The sequence below is a fragment of the Pipra filicauda genome, unplaced genomic scaffold, assembly GCF_003945595.2.
Source record: "Pipra filicauda isolate LSUMZ 115617 unplaced genomic scaffold, ASM394559v2 scaffold437_size563383_pilon, whole genome shotgun sequence".
NCBI classification, from domain to species: domain Eukaryota; kingdom Metazoa; phylum Chordata; class Aves; order Passeriformes; family Pipridae; genus Pipra; species Pipra filicauda.
In genome coordinates, this window is record NW_024104573.1 from 320712 (window position 1) to 336127 (window position 15416).

The 15416-nt window shown below is 57.2% G+C and overlaps 1 protein-coding gene across 4 annotated transcripts in view; it reads left to right on the forward strand.

The window, feature by feature from the left end:
• Nucleotides 1-278: 278 nt before the first annotated feature.
• Nucleotides 279-15416, forward strand: part of ZBTB16 (zinc finger and BTB domain containing 16) — a 54061-nt gene continuing 38923 nt past the window's right edge. The window contains exons 1-2 of one of the 4 annotated variants that reach the window (XM_027737709.2): nucleotides 279-375; nucleotides 1091-2422. In XM_027737709.2, the coding sequence (XP_027593510.1) occupies nucleotides 1161-2422 (1262 nt within the window). In that variant the 5' untranslated portion in view covers nucleotides 279-375; nucleotides 1091-1160. Of the gene's footprint in view, nucleotides 376-499; nucleotides 603-1086; nucleotides 2423-15416 lie in introns of those variants that run through there. The other 3 variants (XM_039385814.1, XM_027737707.2, XM_027737708.2) reach the window with 3 other exon arrangements.

The following is a 15416-nucleotide window of genomic DNA, read 5'->3' on the forward strand; positions in this document are numbered from 1 at the left end:
TCGTCAGCGGGAAATCAGCTTCGTCGGGGCGACGCGTGCTCGGTGTCACATCGTGTCACACCCCTGCAGGAACCCAGCACCGGACCCCGAACTGGGCTCTGGGGATGGGTTTTACCGTCTCCTCCCCCGGGGCCGGGGGTCCGCCCAGGCGCGGCGCGGGGGGCGGCTTTGTCTGTGGCGGGCGCGGCGCCGGGCGCAGCCCGTCGGGGCGCGCAGCCCCGCTCGGAGCGGGGCCGGGGGCACCCGCGTCGCTCCCCGGGGCCGCTCCGCGGGGCCGCGAGGCTTCCGGGTGCCGGGCTCCCGCCGCCGCCTCCGGCTCCTCCATGTTTGTTGTCGGCAGCGCTGTCCAGCCGCTCCCGCTCCGCTCCCCGCAAGGTGCGGGGCTGCGCGGGGCGGGGCGGGGCCGGGCGGGGGCGCCCGCACTCAGCGCGGCGCGGCGCGGGGGGAGCGGGGCGCGGGCGGAGGGTGGGTGGGGGCGGCCTGACGCGGGCGCGGGGCGGCCCGTGGGCCGGCGCCGCCGTGATTTGCTGCGCGGCGCGGCGAGCGGCGGCGGCGGCGATGAGAGCGGGCAGTGCGAACTGCCGGAGCAGCCGCCGGCCGCCGTGAGTGCGGGCGAGGGGGGGCGGCACCGGGACCCCCCGCCCCCCCGCCTCGGGACCCCCCCACCCCGCCGCGGGGCCGGGGCTCTGCCGCTTCGCCGCGCACCTGATGGGGCCGCGCTGCCGGCAGGACGGGGCGGCCGGAGCGGGAGCCGGGCGGTGGCGGGGGATGCGCTGCTTCCCGTCCCTTCCCTTCCCCGGGCGGCGGCGGCGGGGACGCGGCTCCGGCGGCCGCGGATCCGCCGAGCGGCGCAGAAAGTTTCGGGCGAGTCGCTGCTGGGCTGCGGGCTAACTTCCCTCTCCTCCCCGCTCCCTTTTCCTCCCTGCTCTCTTCTCCCTATTTCCTCTCCCTTCTGCCCCCCGGCTTTCCTCTTTCCTCCCCCTTTCTCTCTTTTTTTCTCCTTTCTCTCTCTTTTCCCCCTTCCCTCTCTGCTCCCCCTTCCCGCTCCACTCCGCTCCTCTCCCCCTCCGCCTTTTGTTTTCGCAGATAGTCGGCACACAAAGCTGGTCCCAGATTTGAGTGACGGCGAGACACCCTGATGCGCGAGCCTGGGGCGCGCCATGGATCTGACTAAGATGGGGCTGATCCAGCTGCAGAACCCCTGCCACCCCACCGGGCTGCTGCACAAAGCCAACCAGATGCGCCTGGCGGGGACGCTGTGCGACGTGGTCATCATGGTGGACAGCCAGGAGTTCCATGCACACCGGACCGTGCTGGCCTGCACCAGCAAGATGTTTGAGATCCTCTTCCACCGCAACAGCCAGCACTACACCCTGGACTTCCTCTCGCCAAAGACTTTCCAGCAGATCTTGGAGTACGCATACACCGCTACCCTGCAGGCCAAGGTCGAAGACCTGGATGACCTGCTCTATGCTGCCGAGATCCTGGAAATCGAGTACCTGGAGGAGCAATGCCTGAAGATCCTGGAGACCATCCAGGCCTCTGAGGACAACGACACTGAGGTCACCATGACTGACGGAGGTGCCACTGCCGAAGAAGAGGAGGAGAGGAAGTCGAGGTACATCAAGGGCCTCTTCATCTCCAAGCCCACTGGCGAGCACGGTGGCTATGCTGGCACGACCGGCCAGAGCCTGCCGGCAGCCACAGCAGAGCAGAGCCACTCTGCCTCTGTGTCCTACTGCTCCCTCTCCGCCATGAGCCCCACCAAGGCGGCGGTGGACAGCTTGATGACCATTGGGCAGTCGCTGCTGCAGGGTGCCCTGCCACCCGGTGCCCCCGACGACTCGCGCCCCACCACCGCCCGCCGCCCCCCCGGCCTGGCCGAGGTCAAAACCGAAGCGATGCAGGTGGACGAGGCCTCCAGTCATGACAGTCCCCGGACAGCCGAGCCTGGTGCCTCCAGTGGGGAGAAGCCTGATGAGAAGGGCAAGGAAGGGCCCGGCACCCCAACCCGCAGCAGCGTCATCACCAGCGCCCGCGAACTGCACTATGCCCGTGAGGAGGGCACCGAGCCGCCCCCCGAGCCCGGTCAGGGGCTGCCACTGGGGCCGGAGCCATCCGCTGCCACCCCAGGCGAGAAGCCCTTGGGCATCTACTCGCTGCTGCCGAACCACAAGACTGAGCCGGTGCTCGGCGTGCCGCCGGCCGTGGCGTCCGCCCTGCATGTGCAGCCGGCCCTGGCTGTCTCCATGGACTTCAGTGCCTATGGGGGGCTGTTGCCCCAAGGCTTCATCCAGCGGGAGCTGTTCAGCAAGCTGGGGGAGCTGGCAGCTGGCATGAAGACGGAGAGCAGAGCCCTGGGCGAGCAGTGCAGCGTGTGCGGGGCAGAGCTGCCAGACAACGAGACCCTCGAGCAGCACAGGTGAGTGCCGAGGCCGTGCTGTTCATGCTGCACCGGGCAGCCTGGATCTTGCCAGGGGGTTTCAGTTTCTGACTGGGCGTTCTGTGTGTGCTGGTGCAAAGTTTCTGCCGCGTACCCTAAAACCAGGCTGTGGAATAGTGTGCTCAGAGGAATGACTCTTGCAGCTGCCCCAGGTCTGGCAACTGTGCCAGAAGGTTCCTTCTAGTGAGCGCTTTGCTGGGGAGGACAGCCTGGATGGGGCTGGGGTCATTGGTGTTTCCCACTAGCACAGACCCCATCAGTTTCCTTGGCTGGCATCAACCAAGCAGCTCACAGTTGTCACCCTTTGAGTTCAGGGATCTGCATGCAGAGAGATGCTGTGGGGTCGGGCAACTCTCACCCACCCTGTACTGAGAGCTGGTCCCTCCTGTGCCAGCGGCCGGGCACACCAGCGCAGGCAGCGGTGGCACTCGGGCTTGCGGCTTGTAGTGACTTGCCAGCCCAGGGGGGTTTGTGCTGCTCGGCTTCCCGGTTTATGAAACATTTGCACTTCGTGCAAAGTGGCGCGGCGGTCAGGCTGGGTGATGCCGGGGCGAGCACCGAGGGCTCGGGCAACTGCAGAGCCGCGGGGATGGGTGCGGGACTGAACCTCCGAAGGCTGTCGGTGCAGTTTTGGGGCTCTGTGTGGGGGATCTGTGTGCTCACTCCCAGCCCTGCACCCCGGGGACCTGCTGCAGGGTGGGAGCGTGGTGGTGGTTACTGACACGTGAGTTCGGTGCTTTGCTGTTTACCGCCTCCTGGTCGCGATTCGGGAACCAGAGCTCGTTTTCCGATTTAGCTGGGGAATGGGGACCACGTTAATTACCACGCCGAAATCGGTTTCGCCGGTCAAATCCCACGGCTCCGGACGTGCTTTGGCGATCACTGCGCTGGCCCCCAGCGTGGCTGCAGCCCCACGGCAGGACGGCAGCGTCCTGCCTGGGGAAGGCAGCACCGGCGCGGTGCCGGAGCTTATCCCTGCCTCCCCGGGCAGTGCACCCTGACAGATTTTTAATGAATCAACAGGTTAATTAGTCCCGATGCACACAAGGCGCTTCAGGGCCGGTGGCCGTGCCGGCACGCGCCTCTGGCGGGGCAGCCGGTGCTGCCGGCGCTCGCCGCCCGCCGGCGGTGCGGGATGAGCCGGTGCCGGAGCAGCGGCTCCCCGCACGCTCAGCCCGCGAACGCTCCCGGTGCAGGGCGGCAGCTGCTGTGCCGGGATCCCCAGCCCCGCGCGGGTCTGCGAGCGCCAGCAGCATCGCCCCTCGCTCTGCCGCACGGACCCTGCCGGGACAGCCTTCGCCCCTCGCAGGATCCCCGGCTCCGTGTGGGTGCACACCCGCTTTCGGCTTTGTTTCCCCTCTCGTGAGCGGCAGAGCTGGGGCTGGCGTTGGTTACGTGCCCGAAGCTGCCTCGGCCGTGCGGTGATGCAGACCGAACGTCACCGGGAGAGCTGCAGTGAGGGCTTAGGGAGAATTTTAACGTGCCTTTCTGCCACGGTCTCGAGCCTCTCCCTTTCCCCCTCCAAACCCGTAGCAGCGACTGTTGCGGCCGCAGGAGAGGGCGATGCTGGGGCTGCCCGGAGGCTCCTGTCGCCGACGGTGGATGCGTCCAGAAGGAGGGAAGGCTGCGCGGGCAGATCCTTCCCCGCGCAGTCGGGAGATGGGGGAGCGTGACCCAGCTGTCCAGCACGACAGCCCCTATTTCACAGTGCCTTCCAGGGCTCGGCTTGTTTTGACAGCCGTGGCTGCAGCCGTAGCTTATTTCTCACTTATTCATGATCCTTATCGGGAGACTGGGCACACACGGTGCTCTGAGGGTCTCGAGGTCTGCACGGAGCTCAGCACTGTCCCCTGCCAGCGGAACCTTGAAGGCAGCTGCTGAAGCCAGTGCCAAACTCTGTTTGCCTGTTTTTGCTTTCAGACCGATTACCTGGCGCTGGCAAACTTTGCAGGGCGAGCCAAATCCTTTGAGCCGTGTTTAAACTGATATGTTAGACCGTCCATGTTGAAAGGCATTGGGCAACAGTCCAATGAACTCACCCCCACCCCCAAAGTCTAATACCCAGGTGGTTTGTGTGTAGATAGGGTCTCATGTGGTTTTTTTATAGTGTTTGCTTTCTAATACATTGTGAGAATTACCATTGGGAAAGGATTTGTGGGATCCTATTGTATTCATGGAGCTGTTAAACAGCATCTGCGCTGGATTGGGATCTGCAGCTCTCTGCCGGAGCAGCTCTGGTGGCAGCTGCACTGTGCTGGCGGTGGGCTCCTCTTCGCTCCACTGCCTGGTGCATGGGGGATCTGGGGGATCTGTGTCCCACACCGGGGTCTGGACACCACCTCCCTGAGAAATCCGGCGGTGGGGGCAGGATGTGCCGGGGGCACCGGGGTGTCGCTTGTTGGCTTTCGCTGACCTCTTTCTGCCGTGCACTCGCTGCTGTGGTTTTGCTTTCCGACCCTGACGTGAGCGTGGAGGTACCCGAGCAGAGCTGTTCCCAGCTGCGGTGAGCTGGGGGCTGGGAGCAGCTCCTGGGGAGGGGGTACCCTGCTGTTCTGTGGGGTGCTCGGCTGCCCGGCGTGGCAGCTTCCACCCAGCAGGTGACAGAGCCCAAAGCCACCCAGTGCCGACGCCACTCTTCCCGCAGGGAGCTCCATGAGCCAGTGTGTGCCGAGCCTGTTTACAGCACACAGGCAGCCCATGCATATGGTGGGGCTGTTTGTTTACACACACACATGCCTATAGAAGTGTAAATATATATGTTTATAGTCTTGGAGCTTTCTGAGTGTTATCTTCATTAGTATGGGAAGCATGTGCAGAAAAGGGAGAGCAGAGGGTCAGCCTGGCCTTGGCAAGCACAGGGGGCCGCTGGCCCTGGGTGACAGACAGTGCCCAAGGGACAGTCATGTGCCCCGACCCCGTGTGCGGCTCCTCGGCCTCGTGCAGCATCATCTGTGCTGTGTCGTACCCAGGAGTGCTGAACTGTGACCTTTTGGTGGCCGAGTGGCCACAAGCCTCGGCACTGGCTCTGGTCAGGTTTTTTGGGTCCCTGAACCCGCTGGCTGCTGCATGATCCATTTTTTAATCCTTTACCAAGCTTATGATTTTGACTAATTGAGTGTAGATTGAGTCGGCGAGTCTTTAATTTTTTTTATAAAAGATTTCCTTCTGGGTTCAGCAAAGTTCAAACTTAATCTAATGTTAGTATCGATCGTCGCTTCTAATTGCAGACAAAAAAAGCCATAGTTCAGCAGCCCTTTTTGGGGTTGTTTTGTGAAGGAAACCCTCCGAGCTGTGAGGTGAGAGCCGTGCTGAGCTGCCAACAGAGCCTGGCATAATTCGTCATTGGGAAGTTAAATACCCTAGAACTTTAACAAAATTAAACCATGTCTTTTATGAAACGATAGTGACTGGAAAGGCTGCAGGTGGGGATGGGCTTCCATACAGTTCATTTGTGGCACAGCCAAGCATCCCACCTGGTGCTGCCCGGGAATTCACCCGCCACAGCCATGCGGCTGCTGGCAGCGCTCGCCACGTGTGTCCCTGTGAGATGGGGATGCTGGGCTGGAAAATGAAAGTGCTTTGTGCTGATGGTGTCATGAGGCCGGTGGAGGCCAGCGGTGGGTGAATGCTCCCCGTATGATGAGTTTGGGTGGAAGGTGCTCCTGCTTGGGAAAACTGCAACTTCCCATGGGGATCCAGCCTCACCTTCCTCTGTCAGCCTCACCTCCCCTGTCTCCGCCTGGATTAGCTGAGTGTTGTACTGCTAATGCCATTAGGCACGTTGGCACTGCTTGGCGTGTCACAGTGAGAAACAGATGCAGTGTACCATTAAAGCAATAAACGTGATAAATCGGATCCCAAGTGCTTTGTGAGATGTTATTAGTGTTAATTTTGGTAGCCGGATACAGTAGTTGCTTTTTATTTTATTTTAAGCATTCAGCAATTTATGTTCCACAGCAATGGAAATTTTAGGAAAAAAATGGAAAGCAAGGCAGGGAGGGAAGGAAAAGCAAAAGCAGCAGCCCCCCAAACTCTGACCGTGATTACTTCCAGAGTCCGAGGACGACTTGGCAGCTCTTGTTTCTTGCTGATGGGCCTTATTAGCGGCACCTGGCATCATAAGGGGCTAATGGAAACCAGCGTTCCCGGCTGCCGGGCCGCGGCGCGGGGCGGCCGGGCGAGGAAGCTCTTATTAGCTTTATGGGCAGGGGGACGTGCCCTGCTCAGGAAATGAATGTTGCAGCTAAGGTCCACGGCGCTGACCCCGAGCGTGTAACCTGTGAGCGCCGGCCGAGACCCTGCGCAGGATGCTTGGGATTTCGGGGGCTCTCTGGTTCTTGTCATGGGCAGAGGGGGAATATGGCATGGTATGTTGCAGCCTTGAACTTTTGATTTATTCAGTGGGGGACTTAACTGTTTCCATGCTCAGCTCCAAGCGCAAAGGGGGAAAAGCCCCCTTCGGCTTTCGCATTATTCCGTCTGTTATTGTGCATCAGTTTAGTTATGCGTGTGCTGCGTTTGAAAACAAAGCTCTGAGGTTCCCATCAGAAAACACCTATTTCTATTTATTTATTTATTTATTTATGCCTGCCCAGTGCATGAAACCTGCCCCACTGAGGACACTTGGGTGGCTTTTCCCCAGAGAGCTGGCTGTCGCTGCAGCAGATTTGCAGAACCTCCTCAGTCCCCATGACACCTCGCAGAATGATGTTGGTTAAAATGTCTTTTTGGCTGTGCAGAGGGCCCCTGAGAGAGCTTGTGCTGGTTCAGGGATGATGCTGTACACCCTTTCTTCCTTTCCCCGTGGAACATGGGAGTGATGTAGAGCAGCCCGGGCTGTTGGTGACAGAGCATTCCCACAGCTTTCCCCACTTCTACGGGGTGTTGGCTCTTTAGTTATATTGGTGCGTAAATCTGTTTTCCTTGGATAGAGTAAAATGATCTGCATTTTCCTTTTTGCCTGCAATTAGCAAGATTTTTCTTTTGCCCCCCCACCCCACCCCTTGACAGCTTCAAGAGAGGCTTTAAATGAGTAATTACTAAATATTTCCCGGCAGCCAAACACGGGGCCATGGCATCTCCTGTTGCAAAAGTGAAAAATATTTCTGTTTGCAGTTAATTTTAGTGGCAGGCAGATCATGTTAACTGGGTGTAATTGCTTCCAGATATGGCAGAGGGTTTTGTGTGTTGGGATGAAGGGTCTGGTAAGTGCTCACTTCCTGTGTAAATTAGCCTATTCCATTCATTCCTTCTCTCCCGGCAGTCCTGGCTTGTGTCACTCTGCCGGCAAGGGGTTCTTCCCCCCTGGCCCGGCTCAGCGCTTTATGGTGGGATCAGTCCTTCACAGGACATCGCTCCCTCCTTGGCAGGGAGGGATCTGCATCCCGCTCTGCTGCTGGTACCCTGGGCAGAGCTTGGCGTGTGCCCCGGCCCTGGTAGGAACTGGTGTTGTGCCAGGTACCAGCTGGAACAGGGAGGGTGGCACATAGGGAATTTCAGACAGGATGGATTCATATAACATGAGCAACAGGGAAACGTTTGTGCGTCCTTTGAAATAAATGCAGACATAACAGGGGAATCTGCATGTGGTCAGACACCTTTTAATATGGGCTCATGAGCTCCCAGTGCAGTTGTGACATCTGCTCTTGTTCCTGCTCAAGCCCGGTTGCCCAGACCTGCTGTGGGGCATTCAGATGCATCACCTGCATATCTATTCTGGATAATTTTTATCCAGGCTGAGGCGTGCCTGAACCACTTGGTTTCAGTTTGGAACACACTGGTTTGCGCTGGCACTGCTTTGGGTAACTTGTGTGCTGACAGGAGAGCAACAGGTAGCTTTGAGAGGGTACAAGTGCTGTTGGACCACGTGATTTACAAAGAAGGTGGATTTCTCTTTTTGGCAAGAACATACGCTGCCTTGGTCTCTCTGCAGCTGAAGGAGGGAGCATCACCCTAAAATTGGGGTTGCGGGAGCGAGCCTTTGCAGCGCAGGCTCAGCGCTGGCCGGGGGCCAGGGCCGCCCGGATCATTTTCGCTGTAGTGTTCTTAACTGATTTTAAGTAGATTATGGTTGGATACGTGCCCCGCTGTGCTGGTTCAGGTTTCCATCGGCCTTCGTTGTCTCGTTGCTGTTTTATTGGCGTGCTGTTTAGCAAACAAGCCGGCGGTGTGCGATTGAGGAAACGCTTCTCCACGTAGGCACGAGCGCTGCAAGAGCCTGGCTAGAGCCGCCCGCCCGCCATAAATCAGCGTTAAACACCCTGCTTTGTTACCGGTGTCAGCGCGGGAGATGGGCTGGTTATCGGCGTGTATCAGCCGGGCTGATAACCCCGTGCTCTGTTTAGTGCTGCTCGAGGAGCAGCTGCCTCCCTGCAGCGGCGGAGTGATGGGGGAGCGCGCTGGGTGCCGGCACGGGCGATGCTGTGGCGCTTGCCTTGCGTGCTACAGAGGGGACCGGTGCACCCCCTTCTTGAAAAAATACACCTCCATCCGTCTGCAAATGTAACTTGTGGTGGGGAGGAAGGTGCCCACACTCACCTTGGTGACCTATAAAGAAGGGAACCACAGACTGAGAAGAAAAAAAAAAAAGAGAAACTCGATAAATCCCACAGCCCCAAGCACCAGGCCAGTTCCATCGCTGGTGGAGGGCTTCAGAAGACACGCAGAGATGGCACTTGGGACATGTTTTAGTGGTGGGTTTGGCACTGCTGGGGGAATGGTTGGACTCAATGCTGTCGAATGTCTTTCCCAAGCCTGGTGCTTCCCAAACACCAAACCTGCCAGAGTTCAAGGAGCATTTGGACAATAGTTTCAGGCACGTACTGGTATTCTTAGGGCCGTCATGTGCAGGGCCAGGAGTCACTTTAACGATCCTTCTGGGTTCCTTCCATCTCAGGGTATTCTGTGATTCTATAATTTGTGTACCAGGTGCTGCACCAGTTACAACCCATGTGCTGTTTGCCGCTCCATCACAACTGCTGGAATTGCTTTTATCCTCTTGCCACTGAGTTTGGGGATAGTGCTGGGCTCCACATGCTTTGCCCTTGGTCGCCTCCTCTTGTTCTTCTCTCCACACATTATTTATAGTAAATCATATTAGAAAGGAGCGCTAAGGAGGAAGCATGATTCATCCTCCTTGAAACCAGCGCTGACATAAAGGCAAAGAGCTTACTACATGGTTTTTATTATGGTATTTAGGGGCAGGTTGTACTAATTTTGGCGTGCACAGAGTAAACCTGAGAAGGCTATGACTCCAAGAAATTTAATTTCACTGCAGCACAGGCTGCGTGTTTAAAAAACCCAACCAAAACCCCGCTGGCCTTCTTGGAAGGGCGTGTGCGTGGCAGCACAAGGCTTTTGGGATGGCCCGTTGCTTTCCAGATTTCACTGCGTGTCTTTAGCTGTTCTGTTGGCTTCTCACGGCTTTGCTGTGGTGCGGGAGCAGGGACAGCTGCAAGCACAGGCATCCCCCTTCCCTGTGAGTGTGGTGGGGCACTGGAACAGTGGAAGAGAAGCTGTGGATGCCCTATCCCTGGAAGTGTTCAAGGCCAGGTTAAACAGGGTTTGGAGCAACCTGATCTAGTGGAAGGTGTCCTTGCCTGTGGCAGGGAGGTGGAATGAGATGATTTTTAATGTACTGCCCAACCCAAGGCATTCTATGATCACAGGTCTGGAATGGGAAGCACAAATTGGTACAGAAAAGGGCTCCCTGTTGAGGGGATGTGCAGAGGGGATACTTGGTGCAGAGACCCCGCCAACGGCTCTCAGACCGCGGATCCGGGCTGCTGACGGGAGCTGGCTGCTGGCAGCGCAGCACAGGCAGCGCTGGGGATGGATCTCTTATCTCAGCTGGGCACGGCTGCGGTCGCAGCCGGCTGTGCAGTGCACACAAACGGCCTTTGCGTGGGAGAGATAAGGTGCCAGCGTCGTGCAGTGCCCACGCATCACCAGCCCCTCACCAGCCCCCCTGCGCCCGCGCCGCACCGGCGTGGCACTGGCACACCGTCCCACTCACACCGTGCTGTGGTCAGCCGGATCACGGGTCGTGGTGCCACATGAATCACGGCACTGGGTCGGGGCCCCTCTGCCAGCGGCACATGGCGTGGGGTGGCCAGAGTGCAGCAGGGCACCGCTGGCTCACACACCAGGGCCCCTTTCTGCGAAACAGCACAGTGCTCAGAACCGAAACCCTCCCTCTGCACCTCCCTCCCTCCGGGGCATTCTGCTATTTTTACCAGGAACGTGGTGATTTCCTCTTCTCTTTTTACCTTCCCCCTGTTCGTAGAAAAGATCCCAGCACTGAGCGTGGGGCAGGGCGCTTCTGCGAATAAGAGCAGTGACCAGAGGCACCTGTCGTGCACAAAGCCTCTTTGGGCAGCTCTGCCTGCACTGCCCTTGCCTTGGGGGGCTGTGGAGGGGGCCTCTACTGCTACCCTGCCTCCCTGGGGTGCTCGGAGCCTGGCTCGCACTTCTCTTGCATGGGGCTTGCCTTGGTGGGAACCAGTGGTGTGCTATGAAACTGGCAGAAAACCCCCTTCCCTCCAGCAGGAATCACCTTAGGAACATTTTAACTTAGATGAAAACCTTTCCGGTGGAAAAAAATGAAAAGCAATAGTTTTTCTCTTCCCAGATCCCTGGCTTCCCATGCTTTTGGGTGAGGGATGGGGAAATGCCATCCTGGCTCTGCTGTGCCTTCCCTGGCCTTTCGGTTCACTGTCACCCTGGTTGAAGGACAGGATTTGGTTTGGGTTTCTTGGGGGAATTTGGGCTCTGCATTGTTGGGGACTGTGGGGAAGATTGCATGTAGGGCAGGTGCTGTGGTGGAAACCGGGTCACCGGCAGCTCCCAGCCCACAGGGAGCTGAGTCAGCAGTACCCAAGAGTGGGACAGCACCAGGGCTGCCGGGGGATGGCCCCAGCCCTGCCTGTGGGATGCGTCCGGCCCAGCCCTGCCCACAGAGCTGGGGAGGGGCACTGGGATCTCAGGATGCAGATGCAAGCGCTTGTATTGATTTCTGGCTTCTCTGATCCTTTAGCTGGAGGCGGCTCTTCCCTCAGCGTCCAACCAAACGTAACTTAAAGCAGTGCAGAAATGTTTATCACCCTTCCCTCGCAGCAGTGAGCGCTGGCCAATGCATTATTTAGCAGGGTGGGAGCAGCAGTGGGCTGCCCTGGGGCAGGGGCTGCGACCACCCAGCACATGGGGGGAGCAGGGGGCTCTGGTGGGTTGTGTGCTGAGGATGTGAGTGGGCATCACTGGGAGGACCTTGCATTTGGACACATTTTGGACCTTGCATTGGGAGAGGGACCCGTCCAGCTGTGCCCAGCAAGCAAATGGGAAGAGGATGGTAAAAGAAGGGACCTTGATGTTGGGGGGCTGAGCAAGGGGGGGTCACAGAGATGTGCGTCTCCCAAGGATGGTACTTGGGATGCTTTTCTCCTTATCCCATAGTGCCGGCGCTGCGTGGCAGGGTCCACTCTGCTGGCCAAGCGCTGTGGCCTTGGCCACTGCCGGCACGGGCAGCTGTGCCACATCCTCCTCCAACTGGAGGTGGAGAGCAGCTCGCTCCCTAATTAGCACCTTTGTTGCTAAGTGAACAAAACGTCCCTGCATGGCCAGCTTCCTGCCAGTGATCCGTGTGTCGAGGAAGGGGCTTCCATCGCCACCACACACAGTGCTGTGGTGCACAGCCACAGGGACCGATGTGCTGGAGCCAGGCTGCTCAGGCACCGTGTGCTCTGGGGACCGTGTGCTCTGGGGACCGTGTGCTCTGGGGACCGTGTGCTCTGGGACCGTGTGCTCTGGGACCGTGGCTCTGCTGCTCCACGTGTGTGCCCACACTGGTCGTGCTCCAGGTGCCATCACTGTCACCTGTTGTGCTGAGGGTCGCTGCTGAGGCAGCTCTTCTGTTCCGGTCTCTGGTGTGTGTATTTTCAATTACCTCTGGTCACCTCTCGCACGGCGCCTGCCCTGGCTGGCAGGGTCAGACGTGAGTTAGCTGCGAGTGTCACTGTGTTAAAGGGAATAATCGTGTTGTCTTCAGAGGGATGGTAACAATGGATGTTAATGCCTGTGGAGCAACAGCCCACGGCAGCACTCATTAAACAAGACTCCATTTGGATTGTCAGATCCCTTTGATTCTTCCTGCATCGTCTTCTGCCACATCCCGGCTCCACATCCGAGCATCGGGGTTTTATTATTTTATAGGTGCTGTAATGTTCGGGCTGTGTTGTGTGGTGGAGGCTGGTGTGCTCTCTCCACCATCCTCCTCCTCCTCAGGATGCTCTTCAGCAGCAAACAGGGAGCCACTGGGTGGCTGGAGCATGCAGGGGCTCCTGGCCCCTGGAGGTGTTTTGGAGTTAGAATATCCCATCTTTAGGTGTGTGCGTTCAAAAATATATAATATTTGTGCTAATGAGTGATGGGTTTGTTGCCTTTGGTGTCTGTTGCTGATCACATTCCCCTGTGTGTATAAACTTTGCCTTTTCGTTAGTAAATAATGCCATGGAAATGAGGGTGAAAAGCACCGTGACTGTCTGGGCACAGAGATGGGGCTGTGTGTGTGCTGCTGCCTGTCCTGGGCTGGCTCTGGAGTGGCCAGGCAGCCTTGAAAGGATCTGTGGAGCAAGCTGCCCACTGGAAGGACCAGCTGGGGAGTGGGAGCAGTGCCGAGAATCATTTTCACCCAAGAAATTATTGTTCTTGCAAGAGCAGATTTGAAATCTATTTGACTTTTCAGCACCCTGTACCCCTTTAAACGTTTCCAGTGTATTCTCGCTGATGGGTTACCTTTTCTTTCCCCTTGGGCTATAATTAGTGTCCTTTACACAGAATTGCCTTAGAATTGGATTTGAAGAAGATAAGAATCAAATTACCACTATTTATCTTGTAAATTCCAAAAGATCTACCGAGAGGCACTGTACAAGGGGGATTTTTAAAATATTGTGCTCTGAAAACACCAACCTCCTGTGGGTCCCAGGATTCCCTCGAGGGTCACATCTGCAAAATGCCCTTGGATACAGGACAAGGCCAGAGGTGCCAGGAGGGAGACAGGATGGTTTCTTCCTGGCTGGGGACTGGGGCAGGTGGATGCAGGTGGGTGACTGGGTCAGGGTGGCAGCATTATCTCAGGCTGGGCTTTGGTCTTGAACTTCACGGTCCCAGGTAGGCTGGAGAGGAAAAGCCTTTGAAATGCCACTTCTCTCCCACTTTTCCACACTCCCACCTGGGGTCACTCCCCGCTCCACTGGGCGGCTCTCAGAAGATAAGGCAAGTTGAGTGCCAGAAATGGATGGAGGTAATTTTGGTGGACTCTGTTTTGACAGAAATTAAGCATCTGAATCTAAATGAAGGAGATGGAGAGCCTAGGCAGCTGAGATTGTATTTTCATAGCATAAACAGTTGCAGAAGAAGATTAATGGCATCTGTGTAAACACTCTGTTGCAGTGGTGAGGGGTTGTGGTTTTTTTAATAGTTAGTAAATACTAAGTATGGCTGGAGGCAAGAGACACTGTACCTCCTTCCTGCTCACACCTTCCACCTCCCCGTCCATCCCACGGTAAATATTCCAGCCACCCTCAGCCCTGCTCTCCCTTCTTGCAGTAAATTACATATTAAAGTAGCCTGGTAACTGAGCACTGGTTGCTGCGCGATAAGCTCCGGGAAATCGATATGTTTGCCATGTGCCTGCTTGTTTATGACACCTGCCTGCCGAGCAGTTGAGCAATGCTCCGTGGGCCCGGGCTGCGCTCGCAGGAGAGGCTGCAGCAACACTGACGGATTTTTTTGCTCCCTGAGTGAGGTGTTGCCCAGAGCTGCCCTGCAGCATCCTGTCGGGGGGTAAAATAAAAGGAGCGATAATATTTGGTGATGCAGAACACGGGGAGGCAGACGGGATCACAAAGCAGGTCACACCTTCATCCGTCTTTGGGGCTTCTCTCAGCCCCTTCCATATGAGTTTCTGCTCTGCTTCTGTTTGTCACCTCCGTGGGTAGGTGTGGGAGTGGAGCCCAGGAGTTTAAACACTCCTTCTGTGTGCCTGGGCAGGGAGGCAGCTGCCCACACACACGGTGCTTTGTCAGTGGGGGTTGGCATCCTCTGAGCCCTGTGCCACACGATCCAGTGAAGCAGGGACCGTGCATTCACCAGTGCAATGCCCAGGACCCGTTGGCTGTATCCCAGAGTGTGGGATATGCCCCCAACTCCTTAGCTTGGGAGCAGCCAACCCCAGCTCAGCTCATGAACTGGGATAGCTCTGGCTTGGGAAAATCTTCCCCTTGACTTCGCAGCCCAAGGGTTTGGCTGCTTTGCCTGCACAATGGTGGGCACCAGCCCACATTCCCCCTGCTCCAGTGGCTTTTTGGGTGGGAGCAGGGCATTTTTTTCTGAAATCTCAAGTCAGCAAGCTGCAGTAATTGACCTTTTGACCCAGATATAAAGTTGGGAGGTAAAAGACACAGCTTGCAAGATTTTTATAAAACTGTTGACCTCTCACAAGATTAACTCGGAGATAATAGTAATTATCAACAGCTTATGGTGGGTCCAATCGATGGTGAACTTTACCTCCTGCCTAAAACTGAAGGTCAGTGTTTTACTGCAGAAAAGATAACTGCCATGGGTTTTCTCACCACCGCCAGTCAGCAAACGTCCCTGTACAGAGGAATTCCCTGAATGGAGTGCATATGGCTCCTGTGGGAAAATGGGATGGCGCAGTGCAGTGCCCACGTGTGGGTTTTGGTGATGCTTAATGCTGTAGCTGAGCCTCAGCACAGCTCAGGTGGCCTCTCTGCCACTGTGCTGGCACACCAGGACAGTGGCTTCCTTGGGATGCTCGGGTCAGGGGAGCAAGCACAGAGAGGCAGAGCACTGCTCCAAAAAGGCACTTCCTCTTTAATAGCTTTTGATTGTGTGCTTTCACTTTTTATGTATAAAAGATAGTCCATTTAATTAACTTGAGAATGCAATTTCAAAACCA